At 34.8% G+C, this 25,648-nt stretch overlaps 1 protein-coding gene across 5 annotated transcripts in view; it reads left to right on the plus strand.

Annotated features, from left to right (window-relative positions):
* LOC105423830 (beta-1,4-N-acetylgalactosaminyltransferase bre-4) overlaps positions 1-25,648 on the plus strand; it is a 107,411-nt gene that overhangs the window by 57,394 nt on the left and 24,369 nt on the right. For 4 of the 5 annotated variants that reach the window (XM_089085387.1, XM_089085388.1, XM_089085386.1 and 1 more), the window contains one exon: positions 19,772-20,198. In XM_089085387.1, coding sequence (XP_088941513.1) covers positions 20,038-20,198 — 161 coding nt within the window. In that variant the 5' untranslated portion in view covers positions 19,772-20,037. Of the gene's footprint in view, positions 1-6,589; positions 6,609-19,771; positions 20,199-25,648 lie in introns of those variants that run through there. The other variant, XM_089085390.1, reaches the window with a different exon arrangement.

Below are 25,648 nucleotides of genomic sequence, written 5' to 3' on the forward strand. Positions count from 1 at the left end.
TATTTGGTGCATAAGATCGAAAAATGGTGTACACCTCGTCAACAAAGTTGCTCGACGTTCCGGAAGGATTTCTCTCACAAATACCTTCTGTGAAATATAGGAAAATGATCCGATTCGCAAACTTGAAGTTTCAAGTTGGTGCTCGCGAGAGATATTTTTGATATATTAAATTTCAACGATCGCGGAAAGCCGTCCGAGCATCTCGGAGCTTTCGTCGACGGTACGTTATTACCATCGAACTGTTATAGTCTTCGAAGTGCTTCTCACGAATCACATTTCGTTGCGCTTTATTCTCCGGGAGAAACGCAGCTCCTTCCGCCCGATGCACTTTACCGCGGCTACATTTTCTCGCGTTGAGTTTTGATAGTTTCCGACCGTATCGAAATTCCGATATATCAGAAAGGTGCAGGCATTTCAGATGCGGGATTCTTATCCCGGGAGTGTTCAATTTTTATGTAAGATAAAAGAAATTGTGTTCCTCAGTTTAAATTTAAAGTCACGTACAATAAGGCGGGGGGGGGGGGGGAGGGGAGGAAATATAGCGAATATAATAGTGTTAATTAAAATGCAATTACAAATTATTGATATACATATCAATTGACAACACGATCGAAATATGTAATGTAACGTTTAAAAATTGGAAAATTAAAAATTCTTCTCTCTCATGATGATTGTTATATCTTAATTGTATTTGCAATTATTATAATGTATACAAATATAATTTATAATATTACAATAACTTTTGTATAATTTGCCTATTAAACGTTTTACATATCTTTTTTTTTTTTTTTCCATTTCCAATTGGCAAAGGGTCAGGCCAATTCCACTTGGAATTTTTTTAAAAAAGTTTTTAAAGAAGTGCCACACGGAACTTTGTTAATTATATCGATATTTTAAAAATGGGGTGCTAACCCTTCACAGAGAGTTGTAAATGAATATCACATATTTTACTTTAAGGGGAGTTTTGGACTTTCACATGTTCTTTTAGAAATACTAGTACTATATACGCCGCGTACAGTTCGCTCGGTTATAATGGGGTAAATGAATGTTCTCCCCTAAGTTTACTTACATTGTTCTTCTTGTAGACCGTTTTATTTCGACTCGCGAGTCGATTGTCGTCTCGCGAGTCTGTGAATGGAATGCTTGGCTTCTAACAGCCAGCGACTCGCTTTCATTCATTCGACGCGCCGCACTGCCAGGATTCGTGAATGAATGGTCGATTCGCACTCGAATGTATCTCAACGTCGGATCATTGCTTCGCAACGTGCTTTCTCGTGTCCGTAGAAATCTTGTTGAAGCGGTTCCTGCGCCAAATATATTTTAGGTACAGAATAAAGCGAGTCTGTTTCCCGCGATAGATTATAGATCGCCAATTCATTCATTAATTCAGCGCATTCAGCTCATTCAGACTAAATACACAAGTAACAATTAATTTATTAAATAATTATTTTATTTAATTAAAAAACTGGTTAAACTTATTTTTCAATTAACAATTGCAAATGATTAAAGTAAAATTTCTCTCATATTTATAGTTTCTATTTAAATTTTGTCGAATTTTTTTTTGCCTTTGCCTATATAGACGTCTGCAATAATTATTTTGTGTATTTATTTTTATGTATTAGATTTGTAAAATTGTAATTAGTATAATGGAAATGATAAATATGATAAATGATATATGAAATCTATGATGCAGCCTATGTAGAAAACTATGTAGGAGAGGAGGAATATTCCAGAATAACCTAAACTTCTCTTTTCGCATACTTGGCGCGCGAGTAATTTTAACCCGGGTACGTGAGTTATTTTAATTGTAACTGGATTCGTCGGTGGCCATTAGGAGGTACTTTTGTTCGGTAGAAGCGAGGAGAGAAAGATGGTATGTATACACGTATACATTCATCGGGGAAATGAAAAGGAGGAAACGGAGAACGAAAGAAATAAGGAGTCGCTCTGCTGGCAACCGGCCATGCTTTATGTTCCTATTGTGTGTGCCCCTCAGAGATCGATTGGATTGATTATTAACCCTAGTGGGCGAGCGCCCAACCAATATCGAGGGGCGATCCAGGAAAATCGATTTACGAGGAAAATCACGGCCATTGTTCTCGCGTCCGCCGACGCGTTGCTCACTTAACGAACTCTTCAATTATGCGGTAGACCGATCTCGTTAATGAAGAGATCTCGACGCGCGTCGCGTCGGACATTTTGATTATCTCGATGCACGGGAATCAATCATAACTGCGTGTTACATACCCACGTTGTATGTAACACTACTAGGACTGTTTCATTCCGAACAACACATTGTCATTTTGCTGCCAGAGTGTCACATATTCCAATTATTATTGTGTAATGAAATTGGAAATTTATCAGGAAATGTATTCGAAACATTTTACGGTTAAATTTAATACATAATTACATACATATATACATACATACATACATAGAAAAAATAATGTATCAACAGCATCACAGAATATAAATAAATTGAAAATATTCGTTAATGCAATATTAATAGAATAAATACGTATGTATCTATTTTATTAATATTGCTTTTGAATTAATAACATTATTTTTAATTAAATTTGCTATTGATCCATTTTTTTACATATATATATATATATATATATATATATATATATATATATTTCTTGATGGGTAAAAAATATTAGTCTTCATCTATTATCTTTTATAATTGATATTATTGAAATTTAAATAGAGATTAATTCTTCCTTCAGATTTTTTAAATAAAAAATTGACTCTTTCTCTAAATTCTAAATAGACTGCAATTACTTTAGTCGTCTAATCGTTTAAATTCCTTGAAGCAAAGAGAGACGTGACGGCTACATATTTTAGTTATACGTCTGAATCTAAGCTAGATCTGAATTAGTCTCTGAGTTAGGCGAGAATCTGGCATGACTCGGATCTCGTGTCGCGAGACGGTACATTTGCGTTTAACAATGGCACGAAGCTCGAGACTTGCAAGTCAGGACGCGGGCAAACCATCGTCCATTAGTGTGTACGTATATCGACAGCGGTCGTGAACAGCGTGGAAGCGTTTGGTGAGACACTCGAGTCGGCGAAACGTTATGGAAAGTTCCGGCGGTTTCGCCTCTACAGCTGCAACACTGCTCGAACTTCACGATTACTTCGCCACCGATGCGGAAACACTTGCCAACCTCCTTGAGCTAGATAGGCATGGTGCACACCGCGTGTGACACTCTCGGGCGTGCTATTAGCCGTCCTCTGTATATATATATATATATATATATATATATATATATATATATATATCGGAAACAACAAGGTACTTTGCCTCCTTGTCTTTCCTAATGCCGCCTCCTCGAAACGTTGTCTCGAGAAGATAATCGCCCGGCATGCATGCGTGAGTCAGCGAAATAAGACGTGACAACCGGTTTGGATGGCGATCTGTGCGATGCTCGAGGTAGATGCTGTCCGGCATTCGAACAATGTGAGTCAACGTTATCGCTTATTGGCTGTATAACCGTGCGGAAGATTTGCGCAAGATTATCGAACGATTATTTCTAATGAGGAAAAAATCGCTGCATAAGTACTCGTAAGCGAGTATTTTCAGCTTTAATATGTTTTTTTTCTCATATCTTTTTTAATGCCTCTTTCTTCTAAATAATTTAGTTCTTCTTTAAGCTTATCAGATTTGCGACTCAATTTTTTTTTTTATAAAAAAATATGAACATTAAGATATTAAGATTTTTATAAGATTTTATATGTGAAGACATTAATTATATCTTCCTATCGAACAGAAACTTTTTATTCATGTTGGTGATCTTGCAGTTTACTTTCGCGTGACGTTATCTACACTCCATCACTAGAGGCATTTAAATATAAATTTGCTTCTTGCTTACTTCTTGCTACTAGATATTAATGAATTCTTTAACGGATTTCTCTTATCAAAGAATATTTTATTTTGAAGTAAAGCTATTTATTTTTAACTACATTTATTTAACAATAAAATCAACTCGATTTGATATTTTTCTTTTTCACATGTTCGCGGTGTTATATCAATTTATAAGTGGTTGATGCCACTTTTAAAGGTTTGTAAGGGATTCAATTCCAAGACATAATAACTTTCCTTCCAGCTATTTGTCATTCCGTCCCTCTATCTTCTCTCATTCTTCTCTTTCTCTCTGCCTATTCGATTGTCTGTACGAATGGCGGTGAGAAACCAGGTTGATGTTACCTGTCGCACGACACGGGAGACAAAGGGACGAAGAAAGTCTATTTGTTCACGAGAGGTGGCAGCGGTCCTCACAGAGCCTGTCAGAAAGCACAGTGTCATTCCACTCGAATCAGTCATCCCCGTAAACCGTTTCAACTACCGGCGGAGTGAGAGGAGGGCATGTTCACCGTGACTAAGACCACGTAAATTACTTCGACACCAACTTTGGTCTCATCACCGAGAAAACCCGCGGTAGTTAACGGCTGTAGGCGATCAAGGTTCCATTGTTCACATCCATCGCTTTTCTCTATAATTGTCGAGCTACAAGGTATCTTCACATAAAAATAATTTATGAATATTTATTGAAAAGAAAGAATCTTTGAAAATTAATAAAGTTGAAGAAAAAATAAACGGACGATTGGCAGTTTATAAAGAAGCATGGAAAAGCTTTTTAGAATTTCTTAGAAATCTTTCAAAGAAGTTTAAGTTGTCGATTTGTCATGTCATAAATTTACGAGTCACAAAAAAATGGCATAGTGTTAAGAAATGTACCGAGGAGGAGTCGTCTGTACGAACTGGCTGACGAATACCTTTCAAGTTTGACGTGCATATCCCGCATAAAATTCTCTTCGTTCGCTATTTAGAGTAATAATAAAAATCGCTTCCGGCCGATATAACACGTTTCGACGTGCGTTTCGCTCTGATCTCCAATTCTCTCAGGTAGCACGTCATTGAACAGAATTACGTATACTGGGTGTACGACAAAAGAGTTCTATAAATATTGCTACGGTGCAGCGAAAAAGTTTTTTTAAAACCCGTCACAATCTGTTTTTACTGCGGGTTAATTTGAGCGTGTTTTATAATTATGATTCTCTGAATAATGTAATAATATCGCAGACGTCAAACCTGATGAGAAATCAAATGTAAAGAAGGAAATTCTTTCTTCGTATTCGATTTTTAGATTATTATCGCGAAGAAAATCCCTCAATCTAAAGATTGTTATCGAAGAAAAATATCACATGGTATATTTTTAGTCTTTTCTCACGATTTAGCAGCGTTGATTTTCTCTATTCTTGAAGAACAATAATTTTCGAAAGTTTAATTTTGAGCTAAAATTATATCGGGTGATTAATAATATATATTTTTCAGTATATTTCTGTGATCTAAAATTGTATCTTTAACATAAAAGAGTATTCAGAAGTACGTTAAAAAAATATAAATCATGCGACTGTTTGCAGAGTCCGTAATTCCGCTTAGAAGTAATAACTTCAATGGAAGAAAGTACTGCTTAAGCAAGATATCGCCGGTCCAAGCTTTACATAATATTCCGCACGTTAATTGGAGCGTTTCGTGTCTCGAGTGCACGCGATTTATCCACGATTTGTTCCGACTCGTTGCACGCCATGTCAAGGTTTCTTCCTCATGAAAATCTCTACCTTTTAAGCGAAACAAACCGTCGTGGTAACCACCAGCGTACACAGTTCACACTACCCATCATCTTCTCTCTTTCCAGGCTTCTTGCACTAATTTTATTTTAATGTCTAACACCTCATATGTAAGCCATAGATAGATACCTTCTGTAATCCGAAAACCGAAGTATTTGTTTTGAGGAAAGCACATGGGACTCAGAATTGCTTACGACGTTGTCACACTGAGTCCCATGTGACATTAAAGAGAAGTAAGAAGGATGAAGGAAAAGAAGAATCATGGAAAATAGAAGAGAAAGGAAGAGAGCTTGTTAGAATAAGTACTAGTTGATGCCATGGTCGTCATGACGATAACTATCGATCTCCTTGTCCTCCCATTCCTCACATCTTTTATCCTCCTATTCTCCTTGCATTTGTCTCTTTTTCTCTTTTTGCCTTATTTATCTCTTTATTTATCTTTAACTTCTTTTACATCTTAATATGACTTGCTTCTTTACTTTGAAATATTTTTCTCTTGAAATTTTACAAATATATTTATATATTGTTTTGTCAAAAATGAGTTTCATACAAACATATTAGATGACATATTTTTGTAACATCGGATATTATTTTATTAAAATACAATGTGTACATATAAACGTAAACAAATTTTTTTATATATCCTTTTTATACATCTGTGTAATAAAAGAATTTTCAAGAGAATACAAATATTTTATTAAATGTAAATATTTTTACAAATGAAATTTTTTACAGGAATATGTCATTTTTAACTTGCCACTTCGTAATTTTTTAATGTTTTATTTCCACGCTTTATTTGATTTCTATCTCAGCGGATATCGTGCGCGAAAGGACTTTGTAAAATTTTGAGGATCGGAAGATCAATGGTGGTAATCGAGAAGCTAGTCAGAGACGATCTCCATTCGAATCAATAGTTCGTGCGGGGGAGCACAGGACTACAAGGCAAAACAGCATCGCGGTATATAAAACGGACGGTATGTTCTAATATATCAAACGAACGGCTAGCGTGCGGGCGAGCGCGGTGGTATCGGATCGGCAAACACCGAAAGCCAAATTCGCGCGATTCGACAGAGATATCGGGGTGCCGGGATTATCGGTGAACGCTGTTCCCCAATCTCGGATGTATAAATCACGCGCATCGTCCACCCGGTAGAGTGGACACGCATCCCACTGCTCTCGTTCGATCGTTCTTTTTTTCGTTCGTCCGTTCGTTTGAATATCACGCGTCTTCTTTTTCATTGTTTTTGGACAACGTCAGTTCCGTCGACGGAACACGTGTTACCGAGCGCTTTACAATTTTACGAGACACCCAGAACGTTTTTCTAGTCTAATGCCTTTTTTTAATCCTTTCTGAAGGTTGGCGTGATATCCGCCATCGAAAGCTCCCGAATGTCGTCTTTTTTATAGAAATAAATTTATAATGAAATTATAATGAAAAATTAATTTTAATTTTTTTATGATTATTCTTTTATATTTTGAATATTTTACTGATTAAATAAAATATAAATTTTGATAAGATTTTGTTAAAGAGAAAATTAATAAAATAAAAAACTTGAAAATATTGAAAATAAATAATGACATATGAATTTTGTTACATTAATTTATGGAAGAGTTTTTAAGAAAATAATTTCTGATTATTTCTTATGAAATATTTAGAATTTAAAATATTTCAAAATATTTTGTTTTTAGGAAGAAATATAAATTTATAAAATAATATTTGATAATAGCGAAGAGAAATAAAGAGAAGCATATGGGAAATTTAATATATTTAGAGATTAATTCATATTAAAATTATTCTATAATTTTAATTAAATTTCTGATCCTCAGAGATCGAAAATAATTTGTCGTTTAGAGAGTATAATATAAAGGCAGTAGCGGCAGCCGCGTTTTCTAGCGTTCGCTTTACAAGAACGACGTATAAAACGCACTAAAATATTTTTTCTTTGTCAAATAAATCAACGCTTGAAAGCAAAGAGAGAGAGAGAGAGAGAGAGAGAGAGCGCTGTCGCAGAGTGGCAGTTTTGCGAAAATTGCGCTCGAGCGCTTGTAAGAGACTGGAACGTGACGCGAAAAACCAGAAAAAAAGATCACGTTGCAAATTTCCATGTGAATGCCCGTAAAAATTCCTCCTGGTATTAAAAGTGCACGAAAAAAGATGGCGCGCACATTTCCATAAGAGGATAGATCGCCGGCATGTCTTCTGAACGGCGCTTCCTGCAGATAGTGATCCCAGTCGGATGGAAATTTGTATACCCGAGATGCTCGATAGGAATAGCATAAATCATCGCAAAATAAAATTTTTACTTTGACTAATTTGTAAATAAATTGTTGAATTACTGACTCATTATTCTCTGACTGAGATATTTAATAACGGAAATGACACAATCGCTATGTACATCAATTTTTTCTTAATCAATATGCACTTATTACTAACATAATTTATTGATAGTTACACCTACAGATCTATATTTTATTTAAAATATTTATCAAAAATTTAATTTTTTTTTTATTGAGATCACATTTTCTACGCGCCTACATTTCTCTACATATTGGCAGTGAATAAGCGTGAAATTTCGTTGCTATCGCAGGAATATGTTTTTCATTAGTATTGTGCGAAAATGTGTTTCATTGATAATGCACGTACGCAAACTACCGCCAAAGCAAATGCAATGACAGAAATTGATTGACTCATTAATGGTGGCCGAGATATTTCGAATTGGTTCGCATTTTAATCAGAACCTGCCTGCGTTACGATTCGTTGGTGTTACGTTCCTTTTATTAGATCTTGTTTGCCGTTTATTGATTTATTGAATTTTATTCTGCCCACCGCTCGCGTCACATATGACTGGAATATAAATTTTCGGTCGTTCCATACACCTTTCCCATCTTATATAATCGAAGAAAAGAAACGAATTGTGGTATTAGTCAACAGGCTATATTTGGACACTTTTAAACATTGTTTTTAATCGATTTAATTTTGTAGTCAATTTTAAAAAGTGCGTAGCTTTTGAATTTATTTACTCTTATGGACTGGTGGACAATGATACCTTAATAGCCAAGTATACTTCCCATAGGAAAAATGATTTACATATTAGATTATCTACGTCCATTAATGCTAAAGCGACATCGAGTTCATGTTCGGTCTTCCCTTGAGAAGCGGAAGGAATTTATAAAGAGATTAAAAGGTTGCTTACGTAAGAGCGCGACCACACCTTGCTACTATCTGTCTGATGGCATACTTTCCATAACCCTTTCTCTATTCCCGATAGTATTACACCTATCGCGGCTCACAATATCGGCATAGTAATAATTAAATTAAGTCACAGTTGTTGCGTTCTTTCGTTGCTTTTTCGAAACATAAAATTTCTGTGGTTGCGTTTTTAATAAACTTTAAACTTAAAAATTTCATTTTAGTCTTATTATAAAAATATATTGTTTATATATTAAACAGTATTTCTAATTACATGTATTAAAGCATATCATAATGACGTGTGTAATTATGAACTTTAAAGATAAACGACATATTTCACGAACACGATAAAGCTTTTCACGATGAAGCAATGATTTATTTTATGAAGGCGCATAAAATTCCTTTATTTATTTTTTTTTTTTATATACCATTTATATTTTCTTTTTGCGGAATTTTGACAGGTATTCTCTACGAGATATTCTCTATAAAGCAAAATTCTATTCGTACAGGTTTCAAAATTACGCAAGCACGAGCGAATGTATGCGCAGCAAATATAACATTTCGACAGAAACTATTAATTAGCACAGAAACTGTCGATTCGCAGTTGCTTCTAAGCAGGAAATAACTAGGGCGTGACATTACGTCATGAGCGGATTGAAAGTAATCTTTGCAATTTAGTGAATAATTAACCGATGATTATGATAAATATAGCCCTTTAAGCTCTATTTTACTCGTTTTTGTCAAACGAGACCCGACACAAACAGAAGAAATATAAGCCATAAAAAATGACATTGCGCTCAGAATACAAATATTAAAAAGAAACTGTTGTATTAAAAGCGGATTATAAATTACACTGTGTTTTACGTTCTAACAATGTTCAGTATTTTTTATCAACTTTTTGCGATATGAGATCAATAAATTATTATTATCAATGATAATGATATTTCACGTATTAGATGTTTGAGTGTCATTTAATTTAATCAATTGATGATCACATGATGACATTCAATAAGAGAAAATTTCTTTTTTAATCTTTTTTCAATGATGATTTTTTTTTTTAATATTTTTGATTAGCAATATCTTATCAGTATTAGATAATGCACGATATAAGCGCTAGATTATAATGTAATTTTATATGTATGTAATTAAAAAATATATTTGTAACAGAATCATAAATAATTTTTATGATTTTTATCTCTAAAGTGTTTAAATTTTATGACGAGTTCTCTGTGAACTCGATAATGCGCGATAAGAAATTTAGATTTTCGGAGTTACTTTACAGTGGCTGCTCTGGATTTTAATAGATCATGATGTATATGTACCACGTCGCGTCATCGATTTGACAACTATATCGCGTTTCCCAAGGAGTGCTACGAGAATAACATCGCAGATACGGCAGAATGATGTATGAGACTCTTATTTTGGAAGTAACGTAAAATCGGTTTCTGAAGCATTACGAATTTCTACAAGGGCTAGATATAAATCAGATGTGCTGCATCGATCCTGAGATGATCTCTACAGATTGGCTTTATATATCTTACTTTCGAAAAGAATTTTATTTAAATTTAATGAAATTTATAATTCAATTAAATTTTTATATCTTTTTATATCTTCCCATCATATATCTACACATCTCGAAGAGTAAATATTTGATTCTGTTAAAATAAAAGGTACTTAAAATTTATCATCAATTATAATTTAATCTAGATACGTTTGCATTTTTTTTTTTTTTCAAATCAATTCTTCTAAATATTCTTCTTTTAGAGTTTAGATTCGTCATATCTTCCCTAAAGAATCCTCACTTCCTTTTCTTTCTCTGTTGCTATTTGCTAGTATCCTTAGGGAGCTCCCTACAGGCATCCTTTGTAGCTGTAAACATCGTTAACGAAGCAAGATCGTTAGGGCGACTCGCGATTGCTCGATTAACTTGTAACTACGATAATCAAATCGCGCGCTATCAAGGCGGCGATGTAACGTAATGACGACGTTAACACAATTACTGCGTCCTCCGACGGAACACCGTGCCGGCCGTGCTGGCCCGGCATGGAACGGTAGGAAGAACTGCCAGAAGTTACACTGCGAGGGCAATTGACGTAACGAAACTGTAACTAAGCTACCGGGATAATGGTAGGAAGTCCCCTTTATAGTCGCTGATAAGTTACTAAATTACCGACATGGCGTTACTTTATGGCGGTACTTACCGTGCACGCGGTGTACTTAAGAATAATGCACGCGCGAATTCCGCTGCGTTCTCTCCTTCTCTTCTTTGTTCTTCTCTTTTTCGTGAAAACTACAGGAAAGCACAATGAATTATATCGCGGCTGACTTTACGTCCGTGTAATAACATAAATAATCTAAGATGTGCACGTGCACGAGGGTAGAAGTAAAATGATCGGATGATAGTTGCTGAAATTGTTACTTTATAATGAGTGGACAGAAGAACGTGCGTTAAACACTACTTTGTAGAAGAAACCTGTCATTTTTATTAGCACACAGTGTAAAAAGAATATACAATTCTTCGTGGCATAGAGCTTAAGTCGTTTCGTTCTCTTCGCTCATTATGAAATAACAGTTACTTTAGTTTCAGTAACTTCCTCATTGCCATTTTGTACATAACTGCAACTATAATTTGATTATAATAGCAAAAAAATAAATAAATTTTTTCTAAATTGTATGTATTGTATGTATTGTGGTATGGTTATGAAACAATCGGTAATTATTAGAGTTACATAAAAATGATTAAATTTATCAGCGAATTAAAGATGGATTTATTATCATGCTGAAACGATGGGGAACTTTTGATTCATATTTTTGAACCATAAATATAAAGCTTTCTTTTTTATATCTTTAGAGGGAAACGTTTAGAGATCTTGAATTATTCTGTAATTCTAATTTGTCAAAATGATACAAATTTTGTTGATTTGTTTTTTGTACGAATTAAATATATATATGTTCATATATATATATAGTTGAATACTTGTTGAATGTTATTTGACACGTGTCTAGATATAGACAGAGATTTTCTCGATTAAATCCAAAATTTTGCTTTTTAACGATGGAAAGAGAATTGAAGCGAACAACTTTGATATCATGGACCTTGACCGCCGTCACCCTCCGTGGATGCTGGCAAAACGTGTGTTCTGCTTTCTCTCTTTCTCCCTCTTTTTGTCAGCAAAATCGAGCACATGCGTATCGTTCTGGCGCAACTCTGGCTGCTGCATTGCGACGTGCGATGCATGTTGGAGTGCAGCCGTACTCGGCTTCAATAGAACAGAGAATCCAAGAGCGACGGGGGGTCGTGTACAATATGGGGAGGGTTGCTTTATCCTTTCCCCCCTCCTCCCCCCCCAAGCTTGATCCTGTTGAAATGGATATCTCTGGACACAAACGGAGTTCTGCTTTGAACATTCGTGGTTCTCCCTGGTCGTCCCATTATGCATTCTGTTTCCACAATATCAATCACTGATTATCTGTTATCAATTTTCAGACACTGTATCAACATAATCAAAGAATTGTTCTTGATTTGTTTAATTTATTTATTATAAATTCTCTAGTAAAAGCAAGATTATATGTTTTTTTCGGGATTCGTAAATTCTATCATATTGATGATCGATATTTTAATTAATTTGTTTTTACGATATGTAATTAATACTGCTTGATATTTATTTATATATTAAAAAATTTATATTATTCATTCTATGAGCAATTGTCAGGACATTCGTTTAATTGGAAATTTAAATAATGATGTAATTCCATTTACTATAATAAGATTTTTTATTTCAAGATTAGCTTTATGTGGATTTCCTTTTATATCAGGTTCTTATTCAAAAGATTTGATTATGGAGATTATTTTTAGTAGATTTATATATTTTCAAAACAGATATTTTTCAAAATAGTGATTTTTTTTTTATAGCTTACATATTTTATCGTTAATATTTATTCACCGCTAATATATTTTTAATATTTTTTTCTTTTCATTGTATTATTTTAATCATATTCTTGCAATTCTCTCGAAAGCAAAATTAATAAATTAAAGTTGGAAGTTCTTTCCTTTCTCGTCGTTTTTTCCTCTTTCCATTTTTCGCATTTTTTTTTACTCTCCTCTATTCTTCCTAGTTGCCTCGCAAACATCCTTCACATAGTGTGCGTGCACCTGTGCTCAGGAATATGCACCACGAGGAGTGAATACGATAATACCCTTGGCCAGGACTTTTTCCCCCGGAGCGTGATGTTCTCTTTAAATATTCCGCCCACGCGACGTAATCCATGCGATGATGGTGACGGTCGATATGCATTCACGACATGGAAATTATTCGACAGTCGACTAACGTTTATGAAAAAGTAATCCGTTCTTGCCCCTAATAACCCATTTCAATGTAATAACGCACAATATGTGTTTGTTCATTTTCTATCCGCGTAGTCTTTTCGTATTGGAATATTGCCGATGTGTTTGCTCGACAAGAAACAAGCTCTTAATTTATTTTCAAATTAATTACTACAAGCGAAATCATAAAATTGTTCTAAATGGAATAACCTAAATGAAAATCTAAATGGATTAAGAACTAATGACAGCCAAATTTATTAATTTGTTAGCTGTTAAAGACAAAGACCATATGGAATTAGGATATTATCCTTGTCATTTATAACATTTGCTCTTTGTAATATACGTAGTATGAAAAGAGAGGTTTTTCCCATTATATGTATCCTTCACAGATTGGGTCATGTGACTCGAGAATAATAGCTGCGCTCGTTTCAATTACGGTACGGTTTAATGAGCGAAATGAAGAGTAATAAAGGAAAATTGTTGCAAGAGTCACTAGAGTACAGAATGAATTATTTAGGGTATGATTATTTAGTTAGTTGCCATTTTTTATTTACGAAATTATATACTTACTTGTTGTACCAATTTTCTCTAGACAAAAGGTATTTAAGTTAACTTTGAACAACATCCTTCATTATTAGCTTAAAGGCTCGGTTATTAGTATAATTTTGGGTATAAACTTTTGCCGTATATAACTTTGTCATCGCGTAAATTCATCCGCGTGGCGGATAAATGAACAGCACACGTCATAGAAATATATAATAACACAAGTACATTGTTCAGAAGTGTCGAGCGAGCGTTTACCAACAAATTAAGCTTCATCTGCCTTTAGTGAAAAATTATGCTCGCACTTTCGCGCAAATTTCCGCGCGACGAACTTTACGGTCGGTAGGATTGAAATGTGCGACCGATGCTGCGAGATGCATCCCGCGGGATATATCCCACGTAGAAATGCCGCGTCGTCACGCTAGTTTTACCGTTCTCCACGTTCTCACATACAAATAGGAACGCGATTCGCGCGCGGAATGCGAAGCCGCGATTACGTACACGCACGCGCGCGTGTTAATTCGCGGCCGATCGTTCCGTCACGAACGGATCTAGCTGCGTGCTTTAACAACCTCCGTTTCGCTGTTTTCCCGTTGATAATATTTGCGACAATGCAGCTCGGCGCAAAATGCAATTATCAACGGCGCCGTCGCCCTTTTTGTCCGGCGCGGAAGTGCGTGAACGCACGCGTGATCGCGTTTTTTTTTTTATAAATCACCGGTCATGCAGAGAGAGAGAGAGAGAGAGAGAAATAAAAATAGTCGGTAGAATAATAACGATAGCAACGATAAAAAATGCGCGCGAAAGATAGTTTCGGTCTAATACTAATGGTAACGGGGCTTTATTTATCGTGTCACTCCCGAGCTTTATCGGGCGACATCTCGCGCGTGCCACACGTCACACACGCTGTGATATCTCGTTCTCATAAATTTTTTGTACCGCCACCGACTGTTCCGATACCGGCCGCGATTTTATCGCGAGGCATTAATCCGGGGATTACTTAATTGCTTGTGTTACATCATGGTCGATTTTTACTGTCACTATATCTGAAAACTCTGCAATTGATTGACACGTTTGTGATTTTTGCGATGGCACTTGCACACTTTTTTGTAACTTTTATGTTACGGTGAAATACAGGAGATAAAATCACAAAATTAAATTAAATATTTCCGTAATAATAGCGTACATTCCTAAATCTCTTTTACATCAAGCGTTACATCTAAATTTGCTCGCGCAAGATCAAAGTTCCAACTCACGTTTGCCCTAATTACGCACACCATCTCCGGTAAAAATTATCTCCAACGGAATACATCCAGCAATTTCGATTTGCATTTTTCTTAATTATACGCGTTATCTCTGGCAATATAGCCCAAAAATTTACATATTAAGATATCCTATTAGCTTTGAAATATTTTTTCTGATTTTTATCCCAGCAACGTGATTCGACGTGATGCATTATGACACGACTCTGAACAAAAAGGGAAGAACGCTGTAAGAAGGGTGTTATCAAGTCGATACAGGGGTGCGAGGAATTGGGGTGGACATAATTTCGGGGAAGTTGATGAGTTAATGAGTTATAAATGTTGCGAAGGGAGTATGTCTATACAATCCCCGTAACGGTTGCGAGGTAACAGGAGTGCGTGAAAATGTTTCCGGCATGGGGAAAATGACTCGTCATGACTGCTCTCGGAGCAGCTTATTTATTTTATCTCCGAGTGACAGGGATAAATGCGAGGCGCGAAATTTTATTCTTTTTCCATCTTCTTCTCGCATTTCTCGGTGGCACATTTTGCGGTGAGACGAATTGACGATATCGTCAAGAGGTTTTTGCTCGATAGAGAGGGGAGAGGGGATTGTCTACGGCAAACGCACGTTTCGCGAAGGAATAAAATACCGTGACGACGGAAAATGTATATTTTATCAAAACAGATCGGCCGCGACGATAAACAGATGATGCGTTTCATACTTTTCTCGCAAATGTCGATGGCTAATATTGAAGTTGAAGAAACGGATAAAAATGTAAGATGTATAGATTACATAATACTCATAACAGTGTGTAATATCGGTATTGAATCCCGGTATTTCGTATATACTATCGTACGATGACCAACGACAGTCCGGCGATGAATCCCGAGCAGATATGTAAAATTTATGATCCGTCTTTTATGCGTTTGCCCATGCTCCGCCTGATATATTTCTGTTCTGCTGAATTCGTGCATATCGTCGGTCTTTCAATTTTCATACAGTCGTAAATAAGACCCACGCATGCAACCCGATGCATATAAAGATAGCCGCGTTCGTGACATTTACTTTTTTATGCACTTCAGAAAGCAATAAAACCGGCGGTTATTAGATACTGAACGGACAGACATTTCGATGGAAGTACTCGGAAATGATATTTGTTGTGTATCTCAGAAATTGCAATTGAAATTGAATTGAAATGCAGTTTCCAAGTATTTCTAATGATCAGAGTGAGAAAGAATAATGGAAAAGTTAAGTTTCAGATCGGAAAATCGCCCGAAAATGCAACGTCAGAAATATATTTTCGCGCCCTTTATTGCAAAATTTTGAAGTTATCGATTGTTTTTTTTTTTTTTTTTTCTTTTTTTTGTCATGTCGCGTGCAATCATGAACTCTTTTCGCGGGAGAAAAAGAGAGAGAGAGAGATAGAAAGGGGACACGAGGGATTTTCTTACGCGTCAACTTGGTCGTGGAAAGTACGGAAATCCTGACGTCTGCCAAGCGAGAAAACCCGATAGCTCGGAAAGTGGAAAAGCCCCGGTTTTTCACTTCCGAATAATGTTTTCCATTCTGAGCCATGTCGCACTTCGCACCGACCTTTAGGGGAAGAGTATAGCCGCTATAACACGGAGAAAGAATATTGTTATCAAATGATATTGGTCGATAGAGGTTTTTAATCTCAGCCATTACCAACGCTATCATGTCGATTTATTATTAAGTTTTCAATATAAAATGATTTTAATGCTTTTACAAAATTGAATTGGATGCCGATCTCCTCTCGTGACATGAAAAAAAAATGAAAAAAAATTACATAGTGTGAGATAAAAAAAATGCTGATATTTGTATTTAGTTAAATTATTATCTATAAATGATATATCTCAAATTATAAATTTCTATTAAAATATAATATTCGATGAAGGAACAAGAATTATTACGAAGAAAAATCCTCGTTTCTGTCGCCAGTTTGATTAAAGAAATTATTTTTTACTTTTTCATAAGAAACATTGTTAATATAGCAAATTTGTTTGATTATTGCAGCTTAATGATCATCAATAGAAGACTCTCAATTTTCATGCATCAAAATAATTTTTTCTCTCATCAAATACTACTGTGGATATTTTTTCTAATAGCACGAGATTATATCTTATCCTTTTTCATATCAGTGTCACCATAATATCCCGTCGTCCATTTTCAAAGAGAAATCAGGGCGCGCTATATCGTATACGCTAGAGTGGAGCTGGACGATAACGCGCGGATAACTAGTAACAACAAGAGAGGACGAGAGAGAAAGGGAGAATAAAGGGTCGAGAGAGAGAAAGGGACACAGGGGGTGGAATTACGACTGCATAGTAAACATAGGCACGGTATGAATAGACGGAAAGCACGACCTACCTTAGCATTGTTGAACGTCGAAGCACGCGAAAGACAAGAAAGAGAGGACGGAAGCAATATTCCGAGACCTCTTCTTAGCTCGGAATACATGAATATTCGTCGTTCGTGTATGTTAATATACGAGAAAAAAAGTAAGAGAGCTTTGTGATAAAGAGCGAATTGAGAGAGTGGATTATGAGTGAAATGTATATTTGAGTAATGAGTTTACATTATACAAAAGCAGGCCAGCGAATAATATCGTAGTAACGAGCGAATTATATGTATTTAAATTAATAATTTTATATTCTAATATGTTCTTTAATCAATTATATTAAACATATATCTCTATATCGATAGAAATGCATTTTATGTTTTTTCATCAATTCATGTATTTGTATGTATGCTTTATTTAAAAAAATTGTTTAATATGTATAAAATATTGGTAAATACGCAAAAAGATAATTAAAAATAATTCATGAATACATTATGTAATTTTTATTGGTTTTTTCATTTTAAATAAAAAATATAAAATAAAAATGAAATTTTGTAGATCGTTAGGATTGAGTTTTCCATTAAAACTTGTAATTATTAATTTTTTAAAAATTTCTGAATAATGTGTTGTTAGAAAAAATATCCAATATCTTTAATTTTTAAAAGATTATAGTGATTTGCTATTTTCCGATAACGCGAAATTAATGAAAAGATTCGAAAAGAACTATGATTAAAAACTCATGAAATATTCAATGAAACTCATGAGATTATAATATTCAATATTTATAAATGATAAACTGTATATTTTATAATTATTGTAATCAATCGTATAATAAGATGTCAATCTTTTAATTATTATATTTACAATTGCAGTGTTTTCTTTCTCGATCTTACCTCTCGTTATAACAAATTTCGCTTTTGCAAGAGTCGCGCGATGGGGGATTTGCATTCGTGCAGAAACTTGTGTGGATTACGATTTATTTACGTAGTTTGGCAAATTTACCAATTAATTAATCAACAGATTAATCAAACCAGGTACCGAGTACGAGCGAGTACGCATTTAGGGTCGAAAATCGCGATCGAATTATCGGCGATAATGAAGGCTGGTAATCACTTTTTAATAGGCGAGTTACTACAATAAAGATTGCGCCGAAACAATCGAGCGAGTTGCCATCGCGGGCCGATAAGTCTGCCTGCCAACTCGTTAAACACGAACATTCGGAAGCTCCCGGCGCATAAACTCGGATTAGTTTCGGTCCGCGTAGCGTAGAGTAACTGGCGTAGTTTGATGCGATGAAGTCCCGATAATGTAGTGATTTTCCCAACAACGTATTGGATTCGCACCGCGCATCTCGCTAACGCCCATCTGCTCGCACAAATATCTCTCAAGTCGCACTAATATGCTGTTGAAGAGGAAAAGGCATTTTAATCTTTTTTTTTTAATTTGATAAAGCCGATTTTTTTCATATCTGTTTTCTTTCTCCGAACGTTTTGCAAAATATTATATTTTGTAACACACACGTGTTCAAGGGAGGAACTAAATCTTTGCAAACTCACAATGTGATTATTTTTTTTTTTTAAATTGGATAATGTTACATTTAATACCAAGATGACGAAAGAGTTGAAATACATAATAAAATTGTCGCGAAATTCGGCGACATCTCGATAAAAGTTTATCTTATATAATCGTAATGCCTTCGTAAAGTTCGTTTTTAATGCTTGCGCATACGGCGTTTTTAATTCACCATGTTCTTCGGGAACTTCTTCTTTATTCTGTCATGCACTCTCGTAACTTTTGAGAAATATACGACACTGCCGGCATTATTACATTTTTCCAGGTTATCTTGCGATAAATTTTACAGTTTACGATGTTAATGGTACCGTGTGATATTAGGAGCTTCAAGGTGAGGTCAAGCGGAGAAATCTCGTGAAAGATTCACATATTTATACATATTACACTAAAATTATTTTTCTTTATTCACGAGAGAAACATCCTACATTAAGTTTTAATATCTATAATAAATCTGTATTTTCTCTGTATTTTTTTCTGCCATTTTAACATATCTCATTTATCTTTTATATCACAAACAATATTTCCTTTTTCGCACTGATCAGAATTGAGAATAATTGATCAAAGAATGAAATATAGTTACATTAATAAATTAATAAAATATAATATATTCAATTAATAAGTCAGAGTATCGAGATAAATCGCAATAATAAATACAAATTTTATAACAAAAGTAATTAAACACTTAACAGTATATAAATTAAATTATTAAATTAAATCATTCATATTGCTAATATTTTACCTTTATAAAATTTTATATTTAGATTAAAAATTAATAGCGTCAAACGTTAATGTGAATTGTTTATAATCGCTATATATAATAATTAATAAATGAGATCTGTTGTTTTAAAGCTCTTTTAAATTTTCTGAGACGAAAAAAAAAAAAAAAAACCTTTTTATCGCGCAGATATTACCATCTTCGTCCTAGAGGACGTCACGAGGGTCTGCGAGGGTGATGCTCCTAGTGAGCGGAAGTGAGCAGCCCCAGGCGGCCTTTTCTCCCTTGGTGCCCGTCGAGGGAGGAGAAGGACTGCAGCAGGGTTGGTACTCGGCCCGCGGGCTGCAGCTGCAGTTGAAACTGAGGAAACGGCCAGCAAGGAGGAGTGCCTCGTGGTGCACGGCGGTGCTCCTCTAACGGCAGCTAGGAGGGAGTTATGGTGTCTCGCGCATGCAATGACTGTGGCCGCCGCAGCCGTGGCACTGTGGCATCGTGCCCACCTCTACAAGGCGCTCGCCTGCATCGTCCTCGCCCTGATCGCCGTCCAGTATCTGCTTAGCGGCGGTGTCCTCGATCGTCGCTCCATCGAGACCATCTTCACGATCAACGCGACCAGGTGAGTGCCATCTGTCCGATTTCCAGCGGCAGCTTTGCTCCAGCACCTTGCACCCTCTTTCGCGTGAATTAAAGTTGACAAGCCGGTTCTTATCACTCGGGCACTTATCGCTCAATAAATTACGTAAATCGCATCACGTATTGTACCCTCGAGCATCTCGAGTAGGCGTAACGAATTTTTCTCTCTTCTCTTTTTTTGGAGGAGAGTAGGTCGAACTTTTATCGAAATTTTACACGAATTTTACTTTGAGTTGTCAAATGTTAAATAAATGAATTGAATTTTTGAGCTTTCAGAGATGAATTTTACAATAACAGTTTAGTTTATTATATTAATGCTCGTGGATTTGAAAGTGTCACGACAAACAATTTTTCCACATGCGCAAATTATTTTCGATATTAACGTATTAATTCGAAATTGGCAAGTTAAGCCATTTGCAACACATTTGGCGAATATATTGAGTTTCCGATTTGATATATCTCTCGCAATAAATCCACGCTCTACATCTTCGGTGAAGTGTTAAGTACCTACCTGGTTCTGGCCTTTATGCGGACCTCGCAAAGCGTGCGTTGCGGAAGTTACTAGGCATGCATGCATCCTGAGACTCGCGGAACTCGTGCGGATTTCGCAGCTTAAATTCCGCGCGTGCATTATCACGACAACAGGGGAGATGCACGCGTCCTCGTAATTCCGCTCTAATCGCGGATGCTGTATTGCCTGCGTATAATAATCGACCGACTCGTCGTTATTTGTCATCGACCGTCTCGCTCGTGCGAGTTCACCACGTTGGCGCGTATTGTCGCGAATTATTAATAGCGAATCGCGAATTTATGAATGAACGACAGACTGCCGCTTTCCCTGTACACTATTGACGTGAACTTTCCTTGGACGAAATTTCGCGAGAAATCTCACAAAAGAGATCCTCTCCTTCAACTACGATAATCGAGCTAAAGATTTGCAGTCGACAATATTGTTGCACCAGCCAGCGGATTTTAGACGGATTATTTCCGAATAATTGCACGGAAAACTGTCGGCTCAATTTATCTTCCAGCAAATCTTCTTCATGTTTATGACTTGCAGTATTTATTAATGTGAAGCGAAGTTAAAAGCTATTTATATAAAACATTAACGATAAATTAAACGGCAGTAAATAAAGTGCTATCAAAATGGATATACGCGACATATATTTATCGAGATAGAATGATGTAATAAAATAGAATTTGTAAGGAAGCAATATGTATGATTAATTTAATGCAATTTAATGCATCCACTTAATACCAATTAAATTTGTTGATTCATAATCCTTCCATTATTGGCTGAAATAATTGTTACAATTTATCGATGAAATTTAGGTGAGTTATAAAAGATTAATAGCTTTAATATCTAGTTATGGTCATTAATTTTATATAGTGTAACGTCATCATATATTTTTATTGTCGTACATAAATCTTTGTTGTGCAATGTTTCCTCTACAATTTTTTTGTACAGTTATTTCCTCGATATATAAAATTTTCACAAAAAAGCAAATGATTTATGGTTTATAAATAACATAAAATTTAAATTTAAAAATCTATCTTCTCCTAAAAGAAATTTTGCATGTTGCATTTTTTATTTTTTTAATCAATGTTTGAATAATTAACACTTTTTATTGAATTTATTGAAAAATAACATGTGAAAATTGAAGAGTAAAAGAAATGTGAATTGGACACAAAAAATTACTGCATCAGTATTTTTTTTAATATATCATAAAATATAAACTAATAGTAAATAACTCGAAAATATTTTATTATACAAAAATAAATTTAAAAATATTAAAAAATAGAAATAGAAATTTTATAAGCAAAACATTTCGAAAAGAGAAATATGTGAATAATCAGAGAGACCACTGAAGCAAAAAGCTATTATAAAAAAAAAATAATAATAATAACGCAAAACATATTACAATAAAGAAAAATTTATTATTATTAATTTATCATTATTATTATTAAAAATTTAAAGCAAAAAACGTTATGTATTAAAATTTAATTTGTACGATTATCATGACGGTATTTTAATTGAATTTTTGTTTGTTAATAAGACTAGTTAGTCGGTTAATCCTGCCACTTGTATGTCGCCGACATTTGTGTGTGCATTTGGCGAGACTGTGTCTCTTGGTAACCGTATAAAATGTACGCTTCCAAAGCGGCCAGATGAAAGAGTGGATCGAATCACTCGATTACAATGTTCAATCGATTCCATTTACCCGCAATGAAATTTAATCCACCAACGTGATAATCGCCATCCTTCGAAATTGTTTAGCCGATCAATGATTGAGAGATGATGAAGCGTACATTGTAATTCAATTTTGCAAAATTTTTTTCTTTTTTTTGTACGTACACATAATGCATCGCTTATAATAACAATAATAATAATAATTATTATTATTATTACAAAACTGGTTTTGATATAATATTCAGTGTTATGATGGATCTTTTGAATGTGCGTGCAATCAATTGTATTAAGTAACGTTGATACGAGATACGTAACGAACCGCGTAATCACATTCGACTCGCTGCAAAATTATCCGTGTAGCTCTCTCCTCTCTCCCTTGAAACCATATTAATAATTCACAACCATCTACGATCATCTCAATCGCTAGTCGTTCCGATTTTGATGCAGTTACTATAACATGTAAACTCGGCAGGTTGCAATTTATCAAAAAAATGTATTCTCTCGAGAAATCGTATATCATGAAATTTGACCGAAATTACGAATTTTATTTTGGGGAAATTATTGAATTTATAAGTTAAAAATATTAAACATTATTATTTTATCGAAAAATACCTCTTTATAACGAAATATCACATTATTATTTTATCGAAAAATATCTCTCTATAGCGAAATTAACTTATAGTTATTAAATTTTTAACTCTGTATTTATATTCGTTTGTATTTATTGTATCCATTTTTTTTAAGAGAAATTCAATTTATTATGCTTTGCACTGAGAGATAACATATGCTATACAAATCTTTATATAATTTTGTACATCACATATGTGACTATAACATCGTATAGTTTAGAATTGATTCTTATCCTTTAGGGCTTATGACAGACACAGAAAATCTCATTATCTGTTATGTGATGTTGCAAAGCGCTTAACGAGAATATCGATACACGCGGTACGATGTACAGAATCCTTGTAATAGGATATAATCAATCGCTCGCATCGCTATAGATATATTGAGCGAATATGTGCAGACATAATGTTAAAATCGAGCGAGTTTGCAAATAAATTTTTGCAAACTCTTAGATTAAAAAAAAAATAAAATCTCAAAATTTCTCAAACGGCTAACATATAATTTTAATATTTTGATAATAAAGTTTATTTTGTAAAAATCGCTTGTCGCTCTAACTCTATTTTCAATAATGATATTAACAATTTTATAATTACAAAAAGAAGAGAACAGAAGTGTTTGTCTAAAAGTTTAAAATTTAAAATTTTGTTATTAAAATTAAAATTTTCGTATGTCTCACGGCTACACGTGGCGTTTAAATATTTTTTTCGTATTTTCCCAGCGATAAAAAAATGTTATTACACACGAAGAATGTCGAGGAATTTCGAGTGCGATGTTTCTCATAATGCAAAAATTTTTTTCCTTTTCACTGTCGTTTCTAATCTCTGCAATTAGGTGCTTTTGGCTCGTGCTGCAGGGAGCGTAATGAAAGACACGTCTCGCTTTCGTGTTGCAACGGCCGTTATGTTATTATTACAAAGCGGCACGCCAGCAAACATGCAGCGAGAAAACGCGGGACCAGAGGTTGCTTTTGCTCAGGTTCCGCCGACGTAACGCGACCTTTTAGCAGATCAAGCCCGGATCTCAAAAGGAAAACGCGCTCCTTACTCTCGTACAATGCTGACGACAATGTGTACCAAGCGTAGGTGGTTCGTTTAACATTATTATCTGGAAGCTTCCTTCTTACATATAAAAAACTCTTAAATTTTGCGCAAAAAGGAATGTGTGCTGAGAAAGAACGCGTTACAAAAAAATACGTATATTACTGTATAAATTGTTCGAATTCGTGTCCGAACTTTTACAGCTTACAATTATTATGACAATGTTTTGTCTCTTTACATTTATGTTGTTTGCTTAACTAGCTCTTATTTTCTTTGTGTTTGAATTTATAAATTATAATTGTTTCCATGCACAACATTTCCAAGCTATCTGAAAATCGATCGATCTTAACCAAAAATATAACGCGTAATCTATTTACGAAATTATCAAACTCTCGACCCGATATTGTTTTTATTAAAAAATAATAAATAATAAATAATAAATAAAAATAATAATAAATAAAAAATGATAAATAACTCGTGACACGTACAGGGAAAATCTAGATCAATCAAAAAACTCGTCACAGCTCGTGCTCAATTCTTGCTAACGCGCGATAAGAACCAGACTTGCGATCCGTTATCAGTCTCTCGAACTGACAGCTGTAAGATGGGTAATTGCAATTTTTAAATACATTTTTAATACATTACATAAAATAAATACAGAAATGGTGACGGATGATTTTAAACGCTATCCGCACATTATTGTTGAAAATTGCATTTAATTAGCGCGAACAGGCGACGATATTTCTAACAATATTATGATTGTTCCGTACACAAGAGCCGGGGCCATTAGTTTAAAATTTCGTCGTCGTCCTAGCCGCAATCATTTGTCACTCTCTGTTGTTGGTCGCAATTCGCTGCAACCAGATTGCATTTATCCGACGGCGCAATTTGTATGCATTATACAACTCTCTACAAAACGATAAGTAATAATAATGACGCATGACATTTTCGCCGGTTATCTCATTGGTCGCATTTCGCGAATTTTACGCGTATCGATAATGCCCACGGTAATTAAAGTGTCATCAAAAGAGAGGGATTGAAAATTTCATGCTGTTGACCGAAACTGTCGTGCAATTGTCGTGGCACTTGTAATTATCGAATAATAATATAATTTGCGAGTAATAATATAATTTGCAAATTATTTTACGACATATTATTTTCAATAAACGCATAATTATATCTCAATTAATATTTATCGTAAAATTTTTCGCCTTTTAACGCTGTTTGTAACGAAACAAAAAGAAAAAAAAAAAAAGGAAATCCCATTTCAAAAAATTACCGGCGAAAATCCCTTATTACTTGAATATAATTAAGAAGAAAATTGAAATAGAGTTTTTCGCACATGATGGCTAGAGTAGTGAGTAGGAATAAGCGTATCTTTTGGAAGTCAGAATTGGAATATCGAGCGTGATTGACTCGTTCGTTTTGCGACGCGATGCGTCGATAATCCCGATATATCGCGTAGCCGCGAGGATAAATTGTACATTAGATGCGATCGCGAGCACATGCGATCGAACGCGGGACATTGTCGCGATCGTTGCTACAAATCAAGTTGCTATAGACATTGTTCCGGTGCCA

This window comes from Pogonomyrmex barbatus, unplaced genomic scaffold (assembly GCF_055798465.1).
Source record: "Pogonomyrmex barbatus isolate J1 unplaced genomic scaffold, ASM5579846v1 scaffold1, whole genome shotgun sequence".
Taxonomy (NCBI): Eukaryota; Metazoa; Arthropoda; class Insecta; order Hymenoptera; family Formicidae; genus Pogonomyrmex; species Pogonomyrmex barbatus.